The sequence below is a fragment of the Eptesicus fuscus genome, chromosome 1 (genome assembly GCF_027574615.1).
Source record: "Eptesicus fuscus isolate TK198812 chromosome 1, DD_ASM_mEF_20220401, whole genome shotgun sequence".
Taxonomy (NCBI): domain Eukaryota; kingdom Metazoa; phylum Chordata; class Mammalia; order Chiroptera; family Vespertilionidae; genus Eptesicus; species Eptesicus fuscus.
In genome coordinates, this window is record NC_072473.1 from 17,703,729 (window position 1) to 17,731,145 (window position 27,417).

The 27,417-nt window shown below is 39.8% G+C and overlaps 2 protein-coding genes across 2 annotated transcripts in view; one reads left to right on the forward strand and one right to left on the reverse strand.

Moving 5' to 3' along the window:
* The first annotated feature begins 1,046 nt into the window (after positions 1-1,046).
* Positions 1,047-27,417, forward strand: part of LOC103298424 (histone-lysine N-methyltransferase, H3 lysine-36 specific-like) — a 32,857-nt gene continuing 6,486 nt past the window's right edge. The window contains exon 1 of the mRNA XM_054715053.1: positions 1,047-1,063. The gene's annotated coding sequence lies outside the window, so the exon portion shown is untranslated. The remainder of the gene's footprint in view (positions 1,064-27,417) is intronic.
* Positions 11,379-12,419, reverse strand: LOC103298423 (melanoma-associated antigen B10). Its single transcript, XM_008155203.2, has one exon. It carries the CDS (start codon positions 12,417-12,419, stop codon positions 11,379-11,381), a length of 1,041 nt encoding a protein of 346 aa, XP_008153425.2.

The window sequence follows — 27,417 nt, forward strand, 5'->3', positions numbered from 1 at the left end:
CAGTACATAAGCTGACACTCTATCCACTGAGTCAAATTGGCTAGGGCTCCAATCAGTATATTTTAGTTTACTAGACACTTTTGCTTTGTTTGACTGATGACTACTCACTTCCTTACACTATTTATTCCCTTTATTTTTATAGTGCCAATCTTTATTATGTCTACCACTCTGATCACCTTGCTTAATATCTTTCATAACCCACTCCCTTGCTCATTTTTTCTTAAACAATGTTGTTTTGTTTGTTCACCTCATTTTTATGCTCTACTGGGATGAAATTTCCTAATCTTAAGATGTAAATGCTGGTGATTGCCCTAACCGGTTTGGCTCAGTGGATAGAGCGTCGGCCTGCAGACTCAAGGGTCGCAGGTTTGATTCTGATCAAGGGCATGTTCCTTGGTTGCAGGCACATCCCCAGTGGGGAGTGTGCAGGATGCAGCTGATGGATGTTTCTCTCTCATCGATGTTTCTAACTCTCTATCCCTTCTTCTCTGTAAAAGAATCAATAAAATATATTTTTAAAAATGCTGGTGGTTCTTAAATCTATTTCTTCATCACTAAACATATTATTGCACTCCCAAAGCATATTACTTAGCATTTGCTGGATAATTTCCAAATCTGAACTCATTACCTTCTACTTTCTGAACACAGACACACATAGACACAGACACACACATGGACCCCAAACAAACAAACCACAATAACTTGCTCCTTTTTATTGTTTATTATATAGATGACACCATAATCTAACTAAACACCAAAGACAAGAATGTGGGCTCTATTATTTACCACTGTATCTGCTATTAGTCTTGCCTCATGCTATGGATACCCATGTGTAGTCATTTCCCACCTATGTAACCAATAGGATATTGCATAAAGATTGTATTTGACTTCAAAGCTAGATTTTCAGCTTATATCTTTTCCTTTGCCCTGGATAGCTGGTTGTAGGGAAAGGCAGCTGCTGTTTCCTAAGGACACTCAAGTGACCCTACGGAGATTTTCATTGGCAAGGAGGTGAGTCCTCCTGCCAGAACCATCTAGAAACAGATCTCTTGCCAATAGCCAGGTGAGTGAGCTATCTTAGAAGCAGATACTTTAAACACAATCAAACCAGTTGACATGCAACACAGGCTGGCATCGTGACTACAACTGCAGAAGTGAATTCCAGAGCCTGAACCACCTAGGTAAGCTGATCCAGAATCCTGACCCACAGAAACTATCTATATATATAAAAGCCTAAGTGACCAAATGACTGAACAACTGGTTGACCAGTCGCTATGATGCACACTGACCACCAGGGGACAGATGCTCAATGCACAGGATCGGGCTCCCTCCTGTCTGGATCGGGCCTGCAGGGATTGGGCAGAAACTGGCTATCCGACATCCCCTGAGGGGTCCCAGATTGCGAGAGGATGCAGGCCAGGCCGAGGGAGCCAACCGGTGCATGAATCCATGTACCAGGCCTCTAGTATGAGATAATGAATGTTTACTGTTGTTTCTAGCTGCTAAGTTTTGGGCCAATATGCTATGTGATAATGGATAACCTAAACAACTACTTTGTCTCTTTTACTCCTTACTAATCACCAAGTTGTGTTAATATCATTGCCCAAATATTTCTGGCATCCACCCTTTCATAGTCACCGACTGTTGTTCTAGTGAGATCCTCATCAACTCTGTCCTGGATTTAGTCCTCAAAATTATCTTTTCTTCTAATGTCGTGCTTTTTAAATCCATTCCCCACTCTACTTTCTAAGTAAGTTATGTAGAATTCAAATGAACCATTCTACTTTTATACTTAAAAACTTCCAATGACTCATATATTAATACAAAAGTCTTTGTTATGATGTAAAAAGTCTAAGGAGTAGGCAGTCTGCAACCTGGAAGAGGAATCTCACCAGAACCTTACCATGCTGGCTCCTCAGTCACAGATTTCCATCCTCCAAGCTATGGGAAATAACTGTTTATTGGTTAAGACAACCTGTTTATGGTATTTTTGTTATAGCAGCCCAAACTGAATAATAGAGTGTGTAAGTACAAATCTTTCTCATCAGTTTTGAATAGAAATCTACAGTTGTATGCTTTATTTGTAATTTGCAAGTCTAATGTAAATGGACTCATGAGTGAGGTTTTCAGAACTGCAAAAAAAGTTATATATGAAAAAGAGAGAGGGGGGTAGAGAGGAAGGGAGGAAGAGACAGAGAGAAAAGACATATTTAGATAGAAATAGTGGTGGATCAAATGACTACAAGGCCAGTGGATCATTTTATATGCTAAGTGATCAATGAACATTTCTAAAGGTAAGTAAACAAATAATATTTCCTGTAACATATATGATTTACAAGATTGCATGGATAAGCAGATTTATAAATCTTACTTCTTTGCACTACTTATTAAGCAAAAGAGAGTCCTGTAACTAAGGTGATAGATTATGTATAGTTAGATTTTTAATAGATTTCTCTTACTTAGTACTTCTCTACAGTATTCTGAGTTAGTCAGAATATATTATCTAAAATTAACTTCCTTAGTTTTAATGAGATATGTGGTAACAATTTCAGCATTTTAAATCAAACAATAAATATAATGCTAATTTCCCACTTTTTAAATTATCAGTTTAAAATGATCAAATTTTATAATACTTAATGTCCAAAATGGTAAACATATGTATTTCAGGGATTACAATGATTGTATGTCAATCATTTCTGTACATTCAGTATCTAAAAAAAAATACCTTGCCTTTAGTAGACACTCCATAAATATGGTTTGAACAAGTGAATTGATCAATAAGTACGATTATTGATATTGATATATGAACGTATTATATTTGGGCTAATATAAGTAGATTATTATTCATCTAAGGTTTGAGTTCTGATCCAATTAACTGAAAAGAATAAACATTAAAAGACTAAAATATATTTTAACAAATAGTTGCAACAAATTTTCATAATATTGATCAGGAACACAAACATGGTCGTTAGTGACATCAAAGTCTAAGAGGTGAGAGAATCTTATGAAACACTTTTCTGGGGGATCAGGCAGGGGGGTGGGGAGATATTTGCAGAGACAGTGAGGCCATTAACTTTGAATGATGTCTAAGATATTAAATAGGATTGCTGATCTGTTTAGTTTTTTTATCAACTTTAATAACTTGCTATACAAAGGAGAACATTATAGGTGTGGATGAAAGAGAAATGAGAGATGCCTCCAACTGAGAGTGACAGTTGACAAGATTGGAGAACCTGGAGAGGGCAACAACTGTGTCAAAAACATCACAATTGAGGGAATTCAGAGAGTAATTTATATTCTTTAGAAAAAATTAATTATGCCAGGAAATATTAATAAATTCTAGCACAAAAAATAAATTAATTTCATAAAATTTTCTTGTCATTAATAAAAAGTAAAATTTTGTTTAGGGTACTCTGTGTTATAAAGTAATTGAAAATCAAGAGAATGCACTAAAAAGAGTTTATTTCTAAAAAATGTTGAAATGGTTTTCTGGTGTGTAAAAAAAAATGTTGAAGACATACTTATGCAATGAGTTCATTAGAAAATGTGTTATTTCTAAATTACTTGAAAATGTCCTTGTAAAGCAAATATAAGAAAACTACAATTTCCTTCTAAAGCAATAATAAAGTAATTTACAATATATACATAATATAAATATATGACAGAGATAAAATATATTTACCTGCTTTTAATACTAAAATAGAAATTTATAAATAATATAACCATATAACAAGATAAAGAATAATTAAAACCCAACTTTTCTACTGAATACTTGCAATATTTGCTTCACTGCTATTTCTTAGAGATTTAAAATACGCACAGATGAAGTTTTACCTTTCATCTCATTCCCATTTCTAGCTCCTAAAATAGCCCTTAAATTGCAGTTGATATATACGCATCCCATGCAAAGTTTACATTTTTCATAAGCATGGACATACGTACAACCATAATCATCATAGTAAATAAGGCTAACATTTATTGAGCATAAATCTGTGGAAAGCACTGTTTTATGTACTTTACAGGAATTTATTTAAACCGGTTAGTAACTCCTTATAAGGTAAATTCTATTATTATTCCTATTTTAAACATGAATTTACGGTACAGGGAGTATAAGTAAACTTATAGCAGATGACAGGACATAGATTCAAGATTTGAACCGAGCCCTGGCCAATATGTTCAGTGGTTAAGAGCATCGGCCCATGCACTGAAGGGTTATAGATTTGATTCTGGGTCAAGGGCACTTACCTCGGTTTGCTCACCGGCAACCAATGTCTCTCTCGCATGTATGTTCTTCTCTCTCTCTTTCCTCCTTACTTCGCTCCCTTCCATTCTTTCTGAAAAAGCACTGAAAAGATATCCTCTGGTGAGGATTAATAAAAAACATATTTAAACCCAGGTAGTCTGCTCTACAGCCTATAATTTTAACCATTAATTACACTATTTTATTAAAAAATAAAATGTTTATTTGTACATAATTATGGGTTTATATGAAGTTATAAGAAACAATACAGAAAGATCCTGTGTACCCTTTATGCAGTTTCCCCCAATGACAACACTTGTAAAACATTACTATTATGTATCAAACAGGATATTGAAATTAATACAGTCAAAATACAGACTAATTCCATCACCACAAGGATCCCTTATATAGCATAGTGTATCTGTCACCCCCCTGCCCCTGTGTCATGGAAACCACTGGTCTCATGTCCATTTCTATAATCTTGTCATTTAAAGTATGCTATATAAATAGAATGAATAATACAGTTTGTAATCTTTTGGGAACTGGCTTTTGTCAATCAGCATAATTCCCTGGACACCATCCAGTAGTTTGTGCATCAATATTTAATTATTTTTTATTCCTGAATAGTATTCCATGATATGGATGTACTACTAATTGTTTAGCCATTCACTCACTGAGGGACATCTGCATTGTTTCTAGCTTTTGGTTATTACAACTAAAGCTGCTATGCACAATTAGTGTACAGTATTTGTGTAAACACAAGTTTTCATTTATCTGGGATATATTCTCAAGAGTGCAATTGCTGAATTGTACAGTAATTGTGTGCTTAGTTTTATAAGATGCTGTCAAAACATTTTCCAGAATGGCTGTACCATTTTACATCCTCAGCAGCAATGGATGAGTGATCTACTAGTAGTTTCTCCACATCATGAATAGCATTTGGCATTTTCATTATTTTTTTTATTTTATCCATTATGATAGTTATGTAGTGATATCTCATTGTAGCTTTAACTTGCATTTGCCTTATGGCTAATGAGGTTGAACATCTTTTTATGTGATTACTTGCTTTCCATATGTCCTCTTCAGTGAAATGTCATTTCACATCTTTTGCCCATTTTCTGATTGGATCAATTGTTTTTACTGTTGACTTTTGAAAGTTGTTTACATAGTCTAGATACTAGCTCTTTGTTGGATATCTTGTCTTTCCATCCTCTTAACAGGATCATTAACAGAGCAAATGTATTTAATTTTAATGATACCTAATTTATCAATCTTCCCTCTTATGGATCATGGGTTTAGCCACTGGAAACAACTTGGGTGGGCCTGAAAGTTGGATGCAGTGGGGTCCCAGGGAATCACCAGGTTGAGGTGAACAGTTGAGCCAGGTTGATGGAGACTCAGATATGGGGCCAACCTGCAGGCATTGTTGAGGTAGGGTTTAGAAAAGGAGCAATGGCCCTGGCCGGTGTCGCTCAGTGGATAGAGTGTTGGCCCTCGCACTGAAGGGTCATGGAATCAACTGGTCAATGTGCCTGGGTTGCAGGTTTGACCCCACATGCAAGAGGCAACCAATCAATGTGTCTCTCTCAATCGATGTTTCTCTGTTCCCTCCCTTCACGCTCTCTAAAAATCAATGGAAAAAATATTCTCCAGTGAGGATTAACAACAACAAACAAACAAACAAAACAAAAAAAGAAAGAAAGAAAAAAAGGAGCAATGGCCTCTGCTAACACTTTTGTTTGGCAGAAAGCTGCCCCCCCTAGCTCTTCTCCTGATGCCAGACAATTCAGTTCCTCCCCATATGTTCCTGGTGCCTTTCAAGCTGCTGCCCCAGTGCTGGAGCTCAGAGGGAGTAAGTCTGAGTAAGTCCATGTGCAGGCCCTTTATGGGAATGCCGGGGACTCCAGCAGTCCTCTGTCTCCCTCAGCTTCAATCCCTGCTGGTTTTTACAGCCAGAAGTTATGGGGACTTTGCTTCCTGGCATTAGAATCATAGACTGGGGGAGGGGAGGCTGGTGAAGTGCTGGGACCCCTCTCTCCTCACAGGGGACCTTTGCAGCCAAGATATCCCTCCCGAATTTTATCCACCACACATGGCTGTGAGGCCAACCCATTCCTCATCACCACCCCTCTTACCAGTCTCAATGTGGGTTCTTCTTTAAATCCTTAGTGGTAGGACTTCCATTCAGCTAGATTTTAGGCAGCTCTGAATGATGGTTGTTCTGTACTTCAGTTGTAATTTTGATGTGGTTGTGGGCAGATGGGAGTACTACATTTACCTATACCTCCATCTTGACTAGAAGTCTGTATTAGATTTTTATTAATGATTTATAGGAGTTCTTTGCTTTGGTATCTCTAACACATATGTGATATACTTTGCAGATAATATTTGTTGTGTATGATATCATACTTTAGAAATTCTGCTATAACTGGCTGTTTTGTCCAGTGTACTTTTGAGATTCATCCATGTTGAAACATGTAGCTTAATTCCACCTTTCACATTTTATAAAAATATCACACTTGTATATGTATAACCTTGTTGATAAATATATACATTAAGGTTGTTTCCAAAATGTTCCTTTTTATAAACACTTTTCTGTATATGTTTTGGGCATATTTGTAAGAGTTTCTCTAGGAGTAAAATGATTAACCTTTAGACTATTGGCAGAATGCTAAGATGTGTCCCCAAGATTGTCTTCTCCCAGTTACTCAATATAACATTAATCTAGGTAGTGCTATGAAGAGATTTTGCAGATGTCAAATAGTCCCTAAATCATTTGACTAAATGTTCTCTTAAAAATGAGTAAATTGAGCATGTTATAATGAATTGACTGTGGTCCCTGCAAATTCTACCCTGGGGCTAGTAATTCTAAACTTTCTGCCTCCTCATCTTTTTTATATCAGCTATTTCAATTGGCATATTAGCCTCAAATCTCTCTTTAATAGAATGGCATTTTTTTTTGTTATGACTGATACAAATTTTCTTGCTGTATTTATCTGTTTTTAAATTTTTCCTATAGTATTCCATTCTTGCTCTAGAAATGGCGTGGCTCTATGTATTTCCATTACTACAGAAAAAATAATTTTCCATTTCCTTTATCTTTCTCTTGTACATAATGTACCATCTATTTTTAAATCAAAAGCACACAAACAAAAATAGCATATTTTTTAGAGCTATAGAAATAAAATCATTTTGGGAAGAACCCACTAGATATCATTCCTATTGTTACTGAAATAACATACTGCCTAATGCCATGGGACATCACTTTCTTCACCGTATACACTTATATGTAGCCTTAAGAATATTGGAAACTGAGAGAACCTGACTCACCTTGAAGGGATGCATTATGTCTAAAATACACCTGGTTCTTTATTTTTAAAGAAAAAAACTGAAAAATCCTTCTATAAAGTAATTCGTCTTTGAAGTCTTCCTTCTCCTCCTTTATCTCTTTTCTTTTTCACCTTTACCTTCCCTATCTTCTTACATGTCCCATTTCAATAATGCAAATACAAAGAAGAAAGGCACTTGCAACCCTGGTATGTGTATATATCTGCACTATAGCCTAGCAAAGAAGGTTCCTCTCAATATCCCTCGGTTACAGATCCTATTCACTGAGGAAAGATAGATAAATGTGCCCAGGACCCAGTGAGCCACATGGGAGGAACTGATTGAAACTCTTGCAACATCCTTTTGAAGGTCAAACATTGTTAGAAACTCAGTGATGTTTTGTGATGGTTCTAGATAAGATCTGCTGGCAGGAAAGGCTGCATAGCACAAGGTCATATGCACCATGCAAAAGGGGGTAAAGAAGTTGATCTAGGCTCTATATTAGGGAAAGAGCGATTTTAACTCAAGAAACAAAAATTAGGTTCCTGCAGACATAAACATCTGAGGACTTGCATGTTTGATTTGATTTCAAGTTCAAAAGCAAGTTGCACCTACTCCATAAACTTTAAATAAAGTAGTATATGTAAACTACGGATTCAGTGGCCTGTCCCAGATAGGACACCCTTTAAAACTCTTCTGCAGGAAATATAGTCAGTAATATTGTAATAACTATGTATGGTGCCAGGTGGGACTGGCAATATCAGGGGGAGAACTTTGTGAAGTATATGATTGTCTAACAATTCTGCTATATACCTGAACCTAACAGAAAATAATATTGAATGTAAACTGTAATTTTAAAAAAGTAAAAGATATTCTCCTGCAATTATTGTGGTTTCAAAAAGTCCTCTTTAGCCTCAGGGTTATAAATCAAGGCCCTGCAGATTTCATGCCAAATCAGAGTCTACCTACCAGCTGATCTGGCTAAAAAACTTTGAGATTGGTGGAGGCAGCCAGAGGGGCTGAGGAGAGGTGTGTGAACTTCCCCATCTGAAGTAATTGCATGGAAAGGGCTGCTTCTATCTGAGGGGTCCGCAGAGAAGGAGGGAATCTGCAGGGAGTTGGGATGCTCTAGGCTGGGGAGGCAGGGGACATGGGCTGTGTTCAGGGGAGCAGGGTGCTGCCTGCAGGGGAGGATGTGGAGAAGAGCTGGATGGCAGGACAAGTTCCAGCCTGGACAGGGGCACACTGGGGAAGACCCAGGGGAAGGGTGCTATAATGCAGGAAAGGGCTGGGACTGGGCACTTGTGCTGGGCCCAGGGCAGAGTCAGCTCTCAAGGAGCTGGGGAGTGGGGTGGAGCAGGAGGACTCTGGGTAAATGAACCACAGACAATCCCTACATTGTGCTTCATTCTCATTTTCACCTTCATACTTTTTGTTGTTGTTAATTCTCACCCAAGGGTATTTTTTCTTCCATTTTCAGAGAGTGTGGAGAGGGAGAAGAAAGAGAGAGAGACACATGGATTGGTTGCCTCCTGCACACACCTGACTGGGGCTGGGGAAAGAACCTGCAACCCAGGTAAGAGCCCTTGACCAGGAATTGACAGGCAGATGCTCTAACCACTGAGAAACACCATCCAGGGTATACCTTCATTCTTTAGTCTTGCTCTTAGTACTTAGCCAATTAAGTTCCTTCTTTTCATTGCCTGAGAAACATTGTGGAGTAGGGAGAAGAGAAATAAATTGATACACCAAGTCCACCTTAGGCTGGGAGTAGTGGAGCATTGTGGGTTCTGGAAGTATCAGACTAGGTCTTTCTTTTCAGGCTAGTCTCTTAGGAGCAATGTGAACTCATGAAAACTGCTAAGCTATATGAGCCTCAGGTTCTTCATCCGAAATGGGTTTAACGCATGTTTACCTTGCCCTCTGGCTCATGTTTACCTTACCTTGTCAACTTGGACTGCTGGAATATAATTAATTTATGTAAGGCACCTGGTCCAGTGACTGGTATGTACTGGGCCTTTGATAATTAGCAATTAGTAGTATTATAATTCTGATCTCAAACACCACCAATCTCACATCTTGGAATTTTTTATTGTATTTTTATCCTTAAAGATATCAGACAACATACAGCCCTGTAGGACATCCATACCAACACAGCCAAAATGCTTCTTATCAAGTAAATTAATTAAGTAACTTGCTAAGGAACATTTTAGAATAGTTTATAAGCAATTAAGAAAAACTTCCCAGTGGATACATACAAGGCTTCTGTAAAATGAGTCAAGCGCTAACTGGTTCGCTCTCATCAAAACATCTATCCCTCACTTTCAGTTTGCCAATTTATACCCAAGATAACCTAATTTAAACACCCTATACACAGTGAGCTTATTTTACAGCAAGCAGGGTGGCTTCTGAGCATCACATGTTAAAGCAGTATCACCATTGCTTCTCTAAGGTTCTGTGGAGGAGATGTATATATAATGCATAGTTTGTGGACTTCCATCTGCACTGGGACAAAAAAAAACAAGGCACATCCCATTCCTGCCTCAGATAGAAATTTCTCGTTGGTTAATTTATGTCTTAAAGTGACTGCTAGAAATTTACCATTGCAGGCTTTAGTCTCTCCACTCTGGACTCACTTTTGGAGGGACTGGCCATTGTCTACCTATTCCACAGCCTCCTCATCTGACCCACTACCCAGCTGAACGTAATTTATTTTAAGTTTAATTTTATCATTATTATCATTTTTTTAGTTACAATTTTTAACATAAAAGTGACTCACACCAAAAGTTTCCCAAGGCCCCAAACCCGCTTGCCTCAGGACATTTACATGTGACTGTTCACAGCTAGAGCCTCTCATGCCCTCTCTCTTTCTCTGGACTTGTCCTTAGGTCTTAGGGTGTATCTCACCATCTTCCTGACATGACAGCTGCTCCTAGACGCTAACATAGTTTGGGCACGGGAGGTCTTGTTGATACTGACATACTCAGAAGTAGTAAGAAGCCTACTAAAGAGAAGATGCTCAAGGAATGTGAGAAATAAATGACACCGTGTGCAAGAGATCTAATTTATTATGATGAAATTTATTAAGTCAACATTCTTAAATAATCTAAGCACATCCAAAAATTTATTAAGTCAACATTAATAAATTTATTAAGTCAACATTCTTAAATAATCTAAGCACATCCAAAAATATATATCTTCATATTACAGAACAACAGACTAAAAGTGGTAAGAGAATGCAAAAACTTATCTTTTAATTTATTTCGGTGCTTCTTTATCCCAACTATTTTAATGCTGAGTTCTTTCACATTTCCAAGAACATGCCCAGTCAATACACTACTGTTATCTTGTTTCAAATAACTAAACAGAAAATTTCCACATTTGTTCTTAAAATAGCACAACTATTTTTTTGCAATTTTAAAATATAAATTTATTAGGCTAAATTATTAGATGCCTGAACTACTGAGAAAATTCGAAATTGTAATATTCATTCCCAAATGAGAAACTGATTTAATAATTTTCCATTTTGTTAAAATTTATTTTTAATTAGTTGACATGCTAAAATAGTAAACCTCATACTCTTAAAACTTATAAACATCAGTAAATGTGTGACTTAGATCAGTCATTAACTCAGATTCAGAAGTTAGTTAAACTTTCTATTAAAAGGCGCAACATTTAGACAAATATGCAAATTATTACATAGAACAGGAAACATAAACATGCCATAAACTTCTCTAAACTGACCCCCAACCTTCCACTAATGAGAACATTAGCTATTCTCAAACACATGGTAAATAATCTTCCTCAGCATTTACTTGGGGGAGGAAAGGCTGCTGGCAATGGCCTTGGAGCGTGCACTGGCCATGGCAGCAATTCGAGCCCTGGCTGTAGATCTGGCTTGGGCTCTCTCTTTCTCATCTCTCAAAGCCTCTTCATAATGGCGTGGGAAGGCACTGGGAGAAGTATGATTAACCTTGGCCACAAACTCCAGGACTTTCATCTTGGTGGTTTCAGAGTGGGCTCTTGGACCCCACAGGAACTCGTAGCATGGAGGATCACGGTCAGGCACCTGACGGTACACCAGGTAATCTTCTTTCACCAAATCTTCTGTGATGAGCTTCTTGGGATCCCCAAAGATGAAGTGCTTCCTCCCATCATGTAACCCCATCATATTCAGCACTTTCCAGACTTCCTCTTCAGTGGCACAGTTGCCTTTCATGAAGATCACGCCCAAGATTGTCATCAGCACACCTGTCTTGGGCACACCTCTGTGTTCTCTCGAATCACAGCTTAGTTCCAGTTTGTTGATGAGAACATAGGTATTTCTGTTGGGATCCATTTCCTTCACATCAAGGCCAAAAACCAGCTCCAAGTGCTCAGAAGCTCTCCTGAAGATCTCATGGAAGTTATGCTTGTAAACCTGGATTACATTTCTTAGCATATCTACCTTGGTAATGGGCTCCTTTCTTTGATACTTGTACAGCAGGTAGTGCACCAAGACAACCACCTTTTCATCCAGAGGGCCTCCGTACCAGTACTCAGCGATATCATTGGCATGTAAGGCATTTAGCGCATCCTCCAATTGATTGTTGGCATCTTCAGTAAATCTTGTGCTTGAAGCAGCCTCAGCACTAGCAGTGGTGGAGTGGACTTCCCCAAGCACTTGAGGATCACTGGGTGTTCCACTGGCAGATGAACTCTGAGAATCATCTTTGACACCAGGAGGTGGGGAAGAAGGGGACTCTTCTTCCTCTGGAACAGTGGCCTGAGCACTCACTGCATCCTTACTCTCTTCTCGGGCCTGGCGGCGTTTCTCACGGGCACGAAGCTTACTCTTCTGTCCCCGAGGCATGATGACTCTAGTCAGGGACAGAAAGCAAGAGTGTGGGAAAGAAGGTGACCTGGAGGAAAGAAGATGAAATGGTGTGATACCCTTAGCAGGAAGATACCACCTGAAACTTTATTGACAGCTATCTCTGCAGGTTAACTTGAGAGCACTGTTCTTGGAACCTGAGAGACTCCTCTTCTCTGAGCTGCCTTTCCTGGCAGGACTCTGTAAGGGTAACTGGAGTTTGCCTTAGGCTGCAACTTTCCATCCCTACCTACATCTTAATGGAGCTAATACAGGGTCTGACAATTCCAGACGCTGTGTAGCCTCTCCTATTCTTGAGGAGCAGGTGTTTTTTTTAGTTCACAGTCAGGGCCATTACCTCCACTTCTGGCAGGATCTGTGGTGCTTTGATCCCCTCTTTCCAAAGCCCTTACCTCCCTGATACCATGGATGAAGAACTGAGGAGGAACCTCTTCTGAGCACACCTGTCTGGGGATACCCTGGGATGACAGTAATCACAGAGCTCTGTGTGACCCTCTCTGTTCTGGATTAGAGTTCTCACTCTTCACTCAGAATATTCACCTTGGATTTTTGCAGGGCCTTGGACTGCTCCCTCAGCTGATCTTAGACATATCCCTTTGGACTAAGGCTACCATATTCCTGAAAGTCCAGAGGAGGAGTTTAGGAAGGCCTCAGTTTTACATATCTTCCCTGGGGACCCCACCAGGGATGATATCGCATATAGGGCTATATGAAATACCTTCTGTTCTTTGATGAGTGGTCCCCTCAATCCTTAGGTTGCTTATGTGGCTCCTTCCCTTGATTGCCTGGTATCCTCCCTTCTTCAAGCTTGAGGCTTAGAGCAATCAGACCAAGGCTCTCATGCACCTGATATTCCGGAATATGGGGGAAGGGGAAAGGTAAGAATGAAATATATCCAGGGCTAAACACAGAGGAAGAGCCTGACACTATGTACCCCCCTCGGTCCTCACTTTAACATCTAGAAGGGCCTGAGTAACTCCTTTTAATTGGATCCTTGTCTCCCTGTGACTACTGAGGATAAAGTCAGGGGCATCTTACCCTGGAAGCCCTGCTGAGGCGACACCAGGGCTTATACTAGGTGTTCTGCCCTGTGGGGTTCTATTTCCCTAAAAGAGGAATTCACTTCAGTCATTGCTCTAGGTTCTGAACTGAACTCAAAGTCACCCCTAGGACTCCTCCCTCTGCTAACCTGAATTGTTTAGCATTAGACCACGGCATTTATGCACCCATCTCCCCCACATACCCACCCCCACCAAAAGGTGAAGTGACGAGTCATATGGGTCTTATTGACATGGCAGGAGTCTCCCAAGGCTGATATCAAGATCCTGACAGGAGAGAAACAGCAGTTTGGATCCCTACTGCAGACATCATTCCAGACTGCTCAGTAAGGTAAAAGCCAGTGGAACCCAAAGCTCCTGCAGCTGACACCTGTGAACCCAGCTCCATGTGGGAAAGGAGAACAGCTCAGAACAAGGTAAATCAACGTATGAGACTCAAGGCAGACCTAGCCTCCCTGGTCGGGGCTAAGAAGTCCCCGACCACTGTTCTATGAGGAGATTCAACCTCTCAGACCTCAATCAGGTTGCCCAGGGTCAGAAAGGGGCAGTGACTCACATTCAACTGCACTAGAGAAGCTCCCAGGAGGCCCAGGATATATACACCAAGGGACAAGATTCAACAACATCAGAGCAAAATCGAGTGAGCCCACAAATAGTAGACTCAGAACACCTGTATAACAGCTGGCACTATGACATTGGGGTTGAACCTCACTAGCAGCAAATCAGAGGGGAGATCCCTCCCACAAATGGGACATCAACAATCAAGTCCAATTACAACAGGAGAGCCCAAACAACACACACAAGGGGCATTCCCAGAAGTGAACAAAGATACTACACCACCAGATCCCTCAAGACACTTTCTATATAAGATCATCCCACAAAGACTGGGAGGCATAGCAGTTCTATCTAATACCTAGAAGCAAATACAAAGAGACAGCTAAAATGGGGAGACAGAGAAACAATCCCTAAATGAGAGAAAGAAAAAAGGAATCTCCAGAAAAAGAACTAAATGAGATGGAGGCAAGCAACCTATCAGACAGAGTTCAAAGCAATGATTATAAAGATGCTTGAGGAACTTGGGAAATAGAGGCCATGAACAAGAACCAAACAGAAATGGAAAATTATATGTCTGACATCAAGAACACATTGGAAAGGATTAAAAGAAGATTGGATGAAGCAGGAGATTGAATCAGCAATTTGGAAGACAAGGTAGAAATAAATACTCAATCACATCAGAAAATAGAAAAAAGAATTATAAGCAGGAAGATAGCTTAAGGGAGCTCTGGGACAATATGAAATGTAACAATGTCTGCATTACGGGAATACCAGAAGGGGAAGAGGATGAACAAGGAACAGAGAACCTATTTAAAGAAAGAATGACAGAAAGCTTCCCCAACCTGGTGAAGGAAAATGTCACAAAAGTTCAGGAGGCACAGAGAGTCCCAAGCAAGATGAACACAAAGAGACCCAAACCTAGACACATCATAATTAAAATGGCAAATGTTAAAGACAAAGAAAGAATCTTAAAGGTAATGAGAGGGACAGAAAATTATCTACAAAGGAGTTCTCATTAGAATGTCAACTGACTTCTCAATAGAAACAATTCAGGCCAGAAGGGAGTGGCATGAAGTACTCAAAGTAATAAAAAGCAAGGGCCTAAATTCAAGACTACTGTATCCAGCCAGGCTATCATTTAAAATTGAAGGTAAAATAAAAACTTTGCAGAGAAAAAAAAAAAAAGAGTTAAAGGAGAATAATATCACCAAACCAGCAAAGCAAGAAAAGTTAAAGGGATTGCTTTAAGAAGAAGAAAAGAAGGGAGAGAAAATCATAGGCATAAAGAAAATAAAAATGGCAATAAATAAATACCTATCAATAATAACCTTAAATGGAAATTAATTAAAAGATATAGGGTGATTGAATGAATAAGAAAACATGACCCATTTACACTGAGTGGCCAGATTATTATGATCTCTGAACACATAACAATTTGGCCACTCAGTGTATATCCTATATAATAAAAGGCTAATATGCAAATTGTCCCCTCGACCAGGAGTTCGTCCAGCAGGCAGGCCGGCCAACCGCCCATGTCCCCTCCCCCTGGCCAGGCTGTCCGGACGCCACCCATGCACAAATTCATGTGCTGGGCCCATATATATATATGGGCCACCACACACACACACACATACTGAGTGGCCACATTATTATGCATTCTGAGAGCATAATAATCTGGCCACTCAGTGTATATGCTGTCTGCAAGAAACAAACCTTAGAACAAAAGATACACACAGACTGAGAGTGAAGGGATGGAAAAATATATTCCATGCAAATATTAAGGAGAAAAAAGCTGGGGTAGCAATACTCATACCAGACAAAATAAACTTCAAAACAAAGGCCACAAGTGACAAAGAAGGCCACTTCATAATACTAAAGGAAATGTTTCAACAAGAAAATATAACCCTTATAAACATATATGCAACCAATATAGAAGCACCCAAGTACATAAAAAACTCTTGATGGACTTTATGGAAGAGAATGGCAGCAATACAGTCATAGTAAGGGACTTTAACACCCCACTGACATCACTGGATAGATCTTCCAGACAAAAAATTAACAAGGAAACAGAGGCCTTAAATGACATACTAGGTTAGATGGATCTAACCAATATTTACAGAACACTTCACCCGAAAGCAACAGAGTATACATTCTTTTCCAGTGCACATGGAACATTCTCAAAGATAGACCACATGTTAGGGCACAAAACAAGTCTATACAAATTCAAGAGTATTTATATAATACCAAGCATCTTCTCAGATCAAAATTGCATAAAGTTAGAAATCAACTACAATAAAAAAAACTCAAAAACACTCAAATACCTGAAGGCTACATAGCATGTTATTAAACAATGAATTGATCACCAATGAGATCAAGCAAGAAATTAAAAAATTCCTGGAAACAAATGAAAATGAACACACAACCACCCAAAACCTATGGGACATGGTAAAAGCAAACCTGAGAGGGAAGTTCATAGCACTACAGACCTACCTTAAGAAGCAAGAAAAAGGACTAATAAACTGTCTAACCCTACAATTAAATGAATTAGAAAGAGAACAGAAAGAAATGCCCAGAGGTAGTAGAAGGAAGGAAATAATAAAGATCAGAGCTGAAATAAATGACACAGAGACAAAAAAAAAAAAAATAGTACAAAAGAACAATAAATCCAAGAGCTAGTTCTTTCAATAAACAAGATTGATGAACTTCTAGCCAGACATCAAGAAACAAAGAGGGAGCACCCAAAAAAATAAAATCAGAAATGAAAGAAGTGATATAACAATGGATACCACAGAAATACAAAGGATTGTAAGCAAATACTATGAAGAACTATATGCCAACAAACTGGACAACCTGGATGAAATGGACAAATTCCTAGAAACATACAATTTTTCAAAATTCAATCAGGAAGAATCAGAAAACCTGAGTAGGCCAATAACAACTGATGAAATTGAAGCAGTAAGTAATTAAAAAACTTCCAGCAAACAAAAGTCCTGGACCGGATGGGTTTGCAGGTGAATTTTACCAAACATTCAAAGAGGAACTAACACCTATCTTCCTCAAGCTATTCCAAAAAGTTCAAGAGGAAGGAACACTTCCAAGCTCTTTTTATGAAGTCCAGCATTATCCCAAGTCCAAGACCAGATAAAAATACTACAAAGAAAGAAAATTACAGGCCCATATCCTTGATGTACACAGATGCTAAAATCCTCAAAAAAATATTAGCTAATCAGGTCAAGCAATATATTAAAAAGATCATACACCATGATCAAGAGGGATTTATTCTGAGGATGCAAGGCTGCTACAATATTCGCAAATCAATAAATGTGATACATAAACAAATTGAAAGAAAAAACACATGATCATATCTATAGATGCAAAAAAGCATTAGAAAAAATACAGCACTGTTTTTTGATTAAAAAAATCTCAGTAAATTGAGAATAGAGATATCCTACTTCAACATAATAAACTTACAGCCAACATAATACTCAATGAGCAAAAACTAAAAGCATTTCCCTTAAGAACAGGAAAAAGACAAGGATGTCCACTTTCACCATGCTTACTCAACATAATACTTGAAGTCCTAGCTACATCAATCAGACAAGAAGAGATAAAAGGCATTAAAATTGGAAAAGAGGAAGTAAAAGTCTCATTATTCTTAGATGACATGATATTGGATATAGAAAACCCTAAAGACTCTACCAGGAAACTACTAGACTTAATAAATTGTATCCAGGTAGTAGGACACAAAATTAATATCCACAAATCAATGGTATTTTTATACACCAATAATGAACTCTCAGAAAGAGAAATTAAAAAAGTAATCCCATTTACCATTGCAACAACAACAAAAGATTCTTAGAAATAAACTTAACCAAGGAGGTAAAAGACCTGTAGTTGCAAAACTATAGGACACTGAAAATAGAATAGAGGAAGATATAAACAAAAGAAAGCATATATCATGTTCATGGATTGGAAGAATCAAGGTCATTAAAATGCCCATACTACCAAAAGCAATCTACATATTAAATGCAATCCCTATTAAAATACCAATGACATAATTCACAGAAAAAGAATACTCAAAAAATTTATATAGAACCATAAAAGACCCCAAATAGCGACAGCAATCTTAAGAAAGAAGAACAAAGTAGGAGGTATCACAATACCAGATATCAAACTATACTATAAAGCTATTATAACTAAAACAACCTGGTACTGGCACAAGAACAGGCATATAGACCAATGGATCAGAACAGAGGCCCCAGAAATTGATCTATACCATTACAGTCAATATTTGACAAAGGAAGCAAGAACATACAATGGAGTAAAGACACTCTCTTCTTCAACAAGTGGTGCTGGGAAAACTGTACAGACACATCCAAAAAGATGAAACTAGACCACCAACTAAACCATACACACAAAAAACCTCAAGGTAGATAAAAGACTTAAATGTAAGGCATCCTATATAATAAAAGCTTAATATGCAAACTGTCCCCTAGACCTGGAGTTTGACCAGGGGTTGGGGCCGGCGGCAGTGGTGGCGGCAGGTGGCCGGGGAAAGGGAGGCACCCTCGGCCGGCAGCAGCTAGGGACTCTACGCATGCACAAATTTCGTGTACTAGGCCTCTCATGAAACTATAAAAATCTTAAGAGGAGAACACAGGCAGTAAAATCTCAGGCATATCATGTAGCAATATATTTATGGATACATCTCCTAGAGCAAAGGAAACTAAAGAGAAAGAAATGGGACTACATCAAAATATAAAGCTTATGCACAGCAAAGGGAACCACCATCAAAATGAAAAGGGAACCCACTGCATGAGAGGACATATTTGCCAATGAGACATCTGATAAAGGGTTAATATCCAAAATCTATAAAGTACTCACAGAACTTAACAAAAGGAAGACAAGCAATCCAATGAAAAAATGGGCAGAAGACCTGAATAGACATTTCTCCAAAGAGGACATACAAACTGCCAAAAGACACATGAAAAATGCTGTCACTAATCATCAAAGAAATGCAAATTAAAACCACAATGAGGTATCACCTCACACCTGTCACAATGACTATCATTAAAAAATCAACAAACAACAAATGCTGGGGAGGATGTGGAGAAAAAAGAACACTAATTCACTGCTGGTGGGAATGCAGATTGGTGCAACCACTATGGAAAACAGTATGGAGTTTTCACAAAAAAATTAAAAATGGAACTTCCATTTGACCCAGTGATCTCACTTCTGGTAATATATCCTAACCCCCCCCAAAAAAATCAAAAAGAATATATGCACCCCTATGCTCATAGCAGCCTTATTTACAATAGCTAAGATTTGGAAACAGCTCAAGTGCCCATCAGTAGATGAATTGATAAAAAGCAGTGAGACATTTACACTATGAAATACTACACAGCTATAAAAAAGAATTATCTCTTACCCTTTGGGACTGCATGGATGGACCTGGAAAATATTATGCTAAGTGAAATAAGCAAAACTGAGAAAGACAAATATCACATGATCTCACTTATTTGTGGTATCTAATGAACAAAATGAATTGACTAACAAAATAAGACTGGAAGCAGGGAGACATGGAACAGACTGACATACCTCCATGCGGGGTCTCCATGCAGGGTTGGTGGGATGAGAAGAGATAAACCGAATAATTTATATACTTATAGGCATAGCCCATGGACATGGACAATAGGGTAGTGAAGACCTGGGGTGAGTGGGTAGGGGATGGTAGGAGTGGAGGGAGGGGGGAGGGGAGAATTGGGAGATATCTCTAATACTATCAACAATAAAATATATTTTAAAAAAAGAATTAGGGGATAGATGGAGATCCCAGCTACTGAAGGTTTGGAAAGCTACCAGGTGAAATGAGAAAGCCAACAGGACAACTGAGCAATATTGAAAAGCAATCAAGGGTAGAAAGCATAATTGTGTCATGGGATCAACCCAGATTTATTCACTTGACAAACATTATTGATAACAATTTCTATTATCAACCAGCATCCTGGACATAGTGTTACTCATGGAAATAGGGTCCGTTCATGGAGTGGCAAGAAAAACATTTCCAAGTACCCATGTATAGCAGGATAAGGTGTAGTGGTAAGATTAAAAAAAAAAAAAAGATTCTGACAGGAGGCTCTGATAAAAATCCTCCTTGTCCCCTGGAGCAACTAGCTGGGGAAGTTGGGTGAACTACTTTCAGTCACCCCCCGCCTGGGGTCTCCCAGGGTTGACAGCAGAGGCCTGGCTTTGGGGAGATTATTCTGCCATAGGGAGGGGCAGCATGGCTCGAGGCAGAAACCCTCACTTCCTGGAGCCACCAGCCAGCGAAGTCAAGGGTGCCATTTTAAGCCACCCCTACCTCGAGTCTCTCAGGGCTGATGGCGGGGTCGGGCTCCCTGGAGCTTCCTCTGAAGTGGGGGAGAGGAGCTCTGGCTGCCATATTCCCATAGGGTCCTTCATGGACTCCCAAATGAAGCTGAGCTGTAACCCACTTTGCAGACCTGAGGCCGAACTTCTACCTCTCTGAGATTCCACAAGGAGAATTCTAAAGGCAGTTGATTGTGCCGTTCCTTCCCAGAAACGTATAGGGCTGATGGCGGAGGACTGTGGGACGTTGTGTGTCATGAGATAGAGGGTTCCCTCAAAGCTTATTCAGTATCCTTACCTTACCTTAGCAGAGACTGGCCTCCCTCTGGTGACTGGATGCGGATGCGTCCTTTCTTAAGTGTGGTCAAACCTACTACAATTGCCAGAGATGTAAGTAAATGCGTCACACATCTGGTTCCTCCTGCCCCAGGCCACCGTGGGAGCATAATGCTCTGGTGCCCCTCTGTCTGAGAGTGTGGATGATACCTCTGAGTGGAATCTCCCAGGGTTGATGGCAGGAGCTGGGCTCCGAGAGGCTTACTAAGTATGGGGGAGGGGCGGCGCATGGCTGGAGGCAGAAACCCTAACCAAATTGCCTCCTCACCTCTTGGAGCCACCAGCCAGGGAAGTCAGAGGTGTCACTTTCAGCCACCCCAGCCTGGAGTCTCTCAGGGCTGATGGCTGGCTCTGGGCTCCCCAGTGCTGCAGCGAGGAAGAGGAGCTATGGCTGTCATATTCCCAAGGGTCCTTCAATAGACTCCAAATGGAGCCGAGCTGGAATCCTCTTTGCTGAGCTGAGGCCTAACACCTAATTCTCAGATCCCAGAAGGAGAATTGTGAAGGCAGTGGATCGGATCATCCCTGCCTGGAAAAGTATAGGGTGCCCCGGCGCTTCCTGTGTGGTAGGGGGAGGGGAGTTTCGCCGCCATATTCCCATAGAGGCCTTCATAGACTCCTACATGGAGCCGAGCTGGAATCCTCTTTGCTGAGCTGAGGCCGAATGCCCAATTCTCAGATCCCAGAAGGACAATGGTGAAGGCAGTGGATCGGATCATCCCTGCCTGGAAACTAATAGGGTGCCCCGGCGCTTCCTGTGCGGTAGGGGGAGGGGAGTTCCCGCCGCCATATTCCCATAGAGCCCTTCACAACTAAATGGAGCCGAGCTGGAATCCTCTTTGCTGAGCTGAGGCCAAATGCCCAATTCTCAGATGCCAGAAGGGGAATTGTGAGGGCAGTGGATCGGATCATCCCTGCCTGGAAAAGTATAGGGCTCACCAGGTCTTCCTCTGGGGTAGGGGGAGGGGAGTTCCCACTGCCATATTCCCATAGAGCCCTTCAATAGACTCCTACATGGAGCCGAGCTGGAATCCTCTTTGCTGAGCTGAGGCCTAACACCTAATTCTCAGATCCCAAAAGGAGAATTGTGTAGGCAGTGGATCGGATCATCCCTGCCTGGAAAAGTATAGGGTGCCCCGGCGCTTCCTGTGAGGTAGGGGGAGGGGAGTTCCGGCCGCCATATTCCTAAGGGTCCTTCACAGGCAACTAAATGGAGCCGAGCTGGAATCCTCTTTGCTGAGCTGAGGCCAAATGCCCAATTCTCAGATCCCAGAAGGGGAATTGTGAGGGCAGTGGATCGGATCATCCCTGCCTGGAAACTTGCAGGGCTGATGGCGGGGCCGAACTGTGGGGCTTTGTGTCTCTTTGGGATAGGGGGTTCCCTGAAACTTTATTCCGTATCCTTACCTTACCGTGGCAGAGAGTGGATTCCTCTCTCTGGTGACTGGATGCGGATGCGTCCTTTCTTACGTGTGGTCTCTAACCTACTACAATCGTCAGAGATGTAAGTAAATGCGTCACAAGTCCGGGTCCTCCTGCCCCAGGCCACCTTGGGAGCGTAATGCTCTGGGTGATATCCCTGAGTGGGGTCTCCCAGGGCTGATGGCAGGAGCTGGGCTCCTAGCGGCTTATTCTGCTATGGGGGAGGGGCAGCGCATGGCCTGAAGCTGAAACCCTGACCAAATGTCCGCCTCACCTCCTGGAGCCACCAGCCAGGGAAGTCAGGGGTGTCCCTTTCAGCCACCCCTGCCTGGAGCCTCTCAGGGCTGATGGCAGGTGCCGGGCTCCCCAATGCTTCCCTGCTATGGAGGAGGGGAGCTATGGCCACCATATACCCATAGGGTCCTTCATAGACTCCCAAATGGAGCTGGAATCTTTTCTCCTGACTTGATGCCAACCTCCTAGTCGAATACTATTAATTATCAGAATTTCCAGAAAGAAGATTCTGAGGGCAATGGATCAGGCCATCCCTGCCTGCAACCTTCTAGGGCTGAAGGAAGGGCAGGAGTGTGTGGCCTTCTGTCTCTTGGGATAGGGGATTCCCTCTCACTTTACTCTGTACCCTTACTTTACTTGTGGCAGAGACTGGATGCCTGCCTTCTCACTGGTGATCTCACCTACTGCAGATGCCAGAGATGGAAGTAAACCACCACACCTCAGCTCCTCCTGCCCTGAGGCACCCTGGGAGCCCAATGTTGTGGTCTCTCTGTCTGATGGTGTGGGTGGTACCCAAATTTCTCCCTTCATAGCCAGTTTGTCAGGTGTCTCTTGGTTCTTAAATGAAAGGCTCCTTGGTAAATATCACCTCTCTGTAAGCCAAGCATGTCAAACTCAAAGGCCATGCCAAACATGGGCCAAATAAACCAGGTTTAAGTTTATGTGGGCCGCAAAAGAACAAAAGCTTCAATTTTCATAGAAACATAGGTTTATTTCAATAGAGACATGCTGAATACAAAGTACTGAAATGAGTAATCAACATAAAAGAACATTTTAATAAAAATTAATATTTTTTTCTTGAACATTAACTTACCAGACACTGAATACTGCACAAATTAATAAGCGTAATGCAAATAAATCTATTTTTCTTGTTCTCCGAAAGCAAAATATTTCCTGTTGCACACACCAAACAGGTCAGTCCAAGACTAATGACGTGGCAATCGGCTGCAAAAATATTTGCTGCTAGTATTAGTGTAGAGAAATGGTGCTCCTGCGCATAAGGCGTGTAAGGGAAATGAATGCAACATGATTATAGTAATCAGTCATTAGCGAACATTGTAGTTCGTTATTAATAAGCATGTATAACAGGATATTGTAAAATTAAATTATGAAATTTTTATTAAAACATTTCTTACATACCGTTATATTGGCTGGGCCGCAAAAATATTCTTTGTGGGCCACATGTGGCCCGCAGGCTGTGAGTTTGACATGCTTGCTGCAAGCTCTGGATAGTTTCTCAAATTCAACCCTTGCAGAGAGTGCCTCTGCATCCCAGGGGTGGCGTGAGGTGGAGGAGCTGCAGCGCAATCTAAGCAGGCCAGGAAAAGTTCTGAGCTGTTAGAGAAAATGAATAGTGATGATGGGATCTCTATTCATTTTGACAATTTTCTGAGACTTTTGACAACTTTCTCTTAAAAAAAGATGTTTTGTACAGGGAAGAGGCCGATCTGAATAACTGTGAGAGCCACATCATTTGATCTTATCTAACATTGCACAGTGTAGTGAAATTCATTTTTACTCTCTTTCATAACAAATATATGTGTGTGCTAATTATTGAATTGTAAGGAAAGGCTCTTGATTTTACTATCGTCTATAACGATTTTACTATCATTGTCTATTAGTTTTCAGTCACATATTCATTTGAATAATCCGTGGTCTTTTCCTTTGTATTTTTAAAAATGATTATCGTGTTTATGACAAATGATTTCTATTTTTTAAAAATATTCCTAGCCCTAACGGGTTTAGCTCAGTGGATAGAGCGTCGGCCTGAGGACTGAAAGGTCCCAGGTTAGATTCTGGTCAAGGGCATGTACCTTGGTTGGGGGCACATCCCCAGTAGGGGGTGTGCAGGAGGCAGCTGATCTATGTTTCTCTCTCATCGATGTTTCTAACTCTCTATCCCTCTCCCTTCCTCTCTGTAAAAAATCAATAAAATATATTTTAAAAAAATATTCCTAGGTTTTACCTATTTTTGTGTTCTTAACCTGTGGCTATGCCTTCTGGTCCAGTTTTCCACAGTAGAGTTGTTAGCAAACTGCAATGTCTGTATGTCTCATTCCTTACATCAATGGGAATGCTACTAACATTTCACATCGAAGGTTGTTTGCTATGGATTTTAAAAAAATGCAAATTCCCCTCTAATGTTAGTTTGATAAAAGGAATTACCATGCTTTTGTGTTAAGTTTTTCTTTAAAAGCTGTGGTAATAGGCAGGTTTTTTCTTTCTAATATCATGTCTTCTTTAATTTTCCTTGGATTCAGCCTCTTTTTCCCATTTAATTCACTGCTGTATTGAACCCTCTAGGAATTTCTTTAGGATCTTTGTGTTTATGTGGGTGAGCTTGGATCAGAGTTCTGTTTTCAGGGTGTCCTCATCTGGGTTTCTTAAAGAGCTAGCCTGGGAAAATGAATTGAAAACTTTCCCATCTTTGGGTGTGTTTATGTAATATGGTGGTTAATTTTTTGCTTATGATTTGATAGAACTGGGCCCAACTGCTGTGTCTGAAAACATTTAAAAATGCCTAGAGTTTTAAGGATAGTTTCAGTTTGTATTTCTCAATTACAGTTTTGTATTTTTGTTTGGTAATTAATATTTTTCTGAATAGTGGTCTATTTTCACTTGGGGTTTCCTATTTAATGGCTACATATATATTCTATCTATTGTAGAAATTCTAAAACATATACAACAGTAGAGAGAATCTATACTAATAAAAAGGTAATATGCTCATTAGGGCGGACATCCATCCGGACAAAGCCACAGTGGCTGTGAGGCCCAGGGCTCAGGCAGCCTTGAGCCCTAGCAGTTGTGAACCAACCCCATCGGCTGTGAGGCCTGGGGCTTATGGCAGCTGTGGGCTTATGGCAGCCATGGGTTCAGGCCTTGCAGCCGCCTTAGCTGGCAGTGGCAACATCAGTGGGGTGATGAAGGTGGCACCTTCCCCTGATCAGCCCGGTTGCCTCCAAGCTGTCAGTAGGACATTCCCTGAGGGTTCCTGGACTGTGAGAGGGGGCAGGCCGGGCTGAGGGACCCCTTCTGGTGCACCGAGCCTCTAGTAGTGTAATAAACCAATATACCTGACATTAGAATCAACAATCAATCATTAATACATGGCCAATAGGGCTCCATTTATACACATGCCTATCCCCATCTCTTGGCCCTGAAATGATAACAAATCCTAGATTATATATCTTTTTAACATTAAATATTCTAGTATCCATTTCTAAAATATAAGTAGTCTTTATGAATCATAAACCAACACTACATATCCCACCTTAATACATTAAAACCACCAGTTATTTTTCAGCTTTATCTGGCTGACACAGAGGGGGGTGCGGATGGAGGAGGTCAATGGGGGAAGAGAGGGAATATCTGTAATATTTTCAACAATAAAGAATAGTTTTTTAAAAATAAAAATAAAGTTTACCCCTTGACTTATGGTCAAATAGAGTCTATAGAGTCTATTCATTTCACTGCTTTTATGTCCATTAATTTATACATCATATCTCCCTCAAGATACAATCATTATCTCTTTTTCCTTGTCTTTTTTTGTTGTTGTTAAAAAAAAGCCACATCTTATGTTCTGTCTAGTTTCATATGTCCTAGATGTTGCTGATTGCAACACTGTTGTCCTTCTCTGCCAGTATTTCTTTAAATCAGCAGAAGTTTGATCAGACTAAGGTTTAACTTTTTTTTCTCTCTCTCTTTTTTGTTTGGAAAGACCACTCCATAGGTGATACTGTGAACTTTTATTAAGAGGAATCTAATATGTCTCCCTTTCTGTTTAATGTTTGCAATGTTTTCAGATTAGCATATTTATCCATGAATTAATTAAGGGTTACCCAGCATTAATTTTCTATTTCTATTATTTTTTGTGAATTTATTAGATAAATTATATCTTCATGATAAAACCCACCATTCAGTAATGATATTTATGGTGTTCTCTTATAATATTTATTAAAAACCTTCTGCACCTAAATTTTGTACAAAATTGTTTAACCAATGTCAGTCCTGTTTCTTTTGTAATTTATGATACCTATACAACTGTTATATCTATCTTTTCAAAGAATAGGCTTTTATTAGTTGGCTCCATTGTTTTTTAATTTATCCTTTCTGCTTTTTAAAAAATCATTTCCTATGTTCTCTTTCTTTGGGTTTAATATGGTATTCTTTCTCCAGTTCCTTGAAAATGTTGCCTGTTTTATATATTTCTATGTTGTGTCCATTGGGATTTTAATTTCAATAACTATATTTTTATTTCTAGACGTTGTTTAAGTTACATTTCAAATTAACCTTTTCTTTTTTCCCTAATTTCTTGTTCTTATGATCGCTAGTCTTTCTTTTCTCTGGATTTTAAAAATTAAGATATACTTGACATATAACATTATATTGGTGTCATGATGATTTGGTATTTTTTATATTGTGAAATGATTACCACAGTAAATCTAGTTAATATCCGTCATCATACAGTTACAATTATTTTTCTTGTGATGAGAACTTTTAAGATCTACCCTCTCAGCAACTTTAAAATATACAATACAGTACTATTATTTTTTAGTTAACACAAGCTTTATTTATAAAAGACTCTTAAATTAGTTGTATCACGCCATGCATTCATACAGAGTACAGTAACCCTACCCTTCAGGGCTAGAGAGAGAAGAGCTCACAAACTCAAAGGAAACTCCAGTTAAGACTGAAGAATCTAAGAAGGAAGGGGAGTCGGGGGGCTGGCAGAGATTACACAAAGATCTTATATACATATATGCATTACCTATGGACAGAGACAAGATGGTGGTGAAGGCCTAGGGCATGGCGGGAATTGGGTGGAGGTGGGCAATGGGAGAAAAAAGAGGGATATCTGTAATATTCTCAATAATAAAGATTAAAAAAAAAAGAAACATCAGTCATAGAAACATTAATGATTCAGTAGTTCTAGGCAGACCAGG

Excerpts from the sequence above, each read along its gene's own strand:
- LOC103298423 (XM_008155203.2), bottom strand. The coding sequence starts at position 12,419 with ATGCCTCGGGGACAGAAGAGTAAGCTTCGTGCCCGTGAGAAACGCCGC.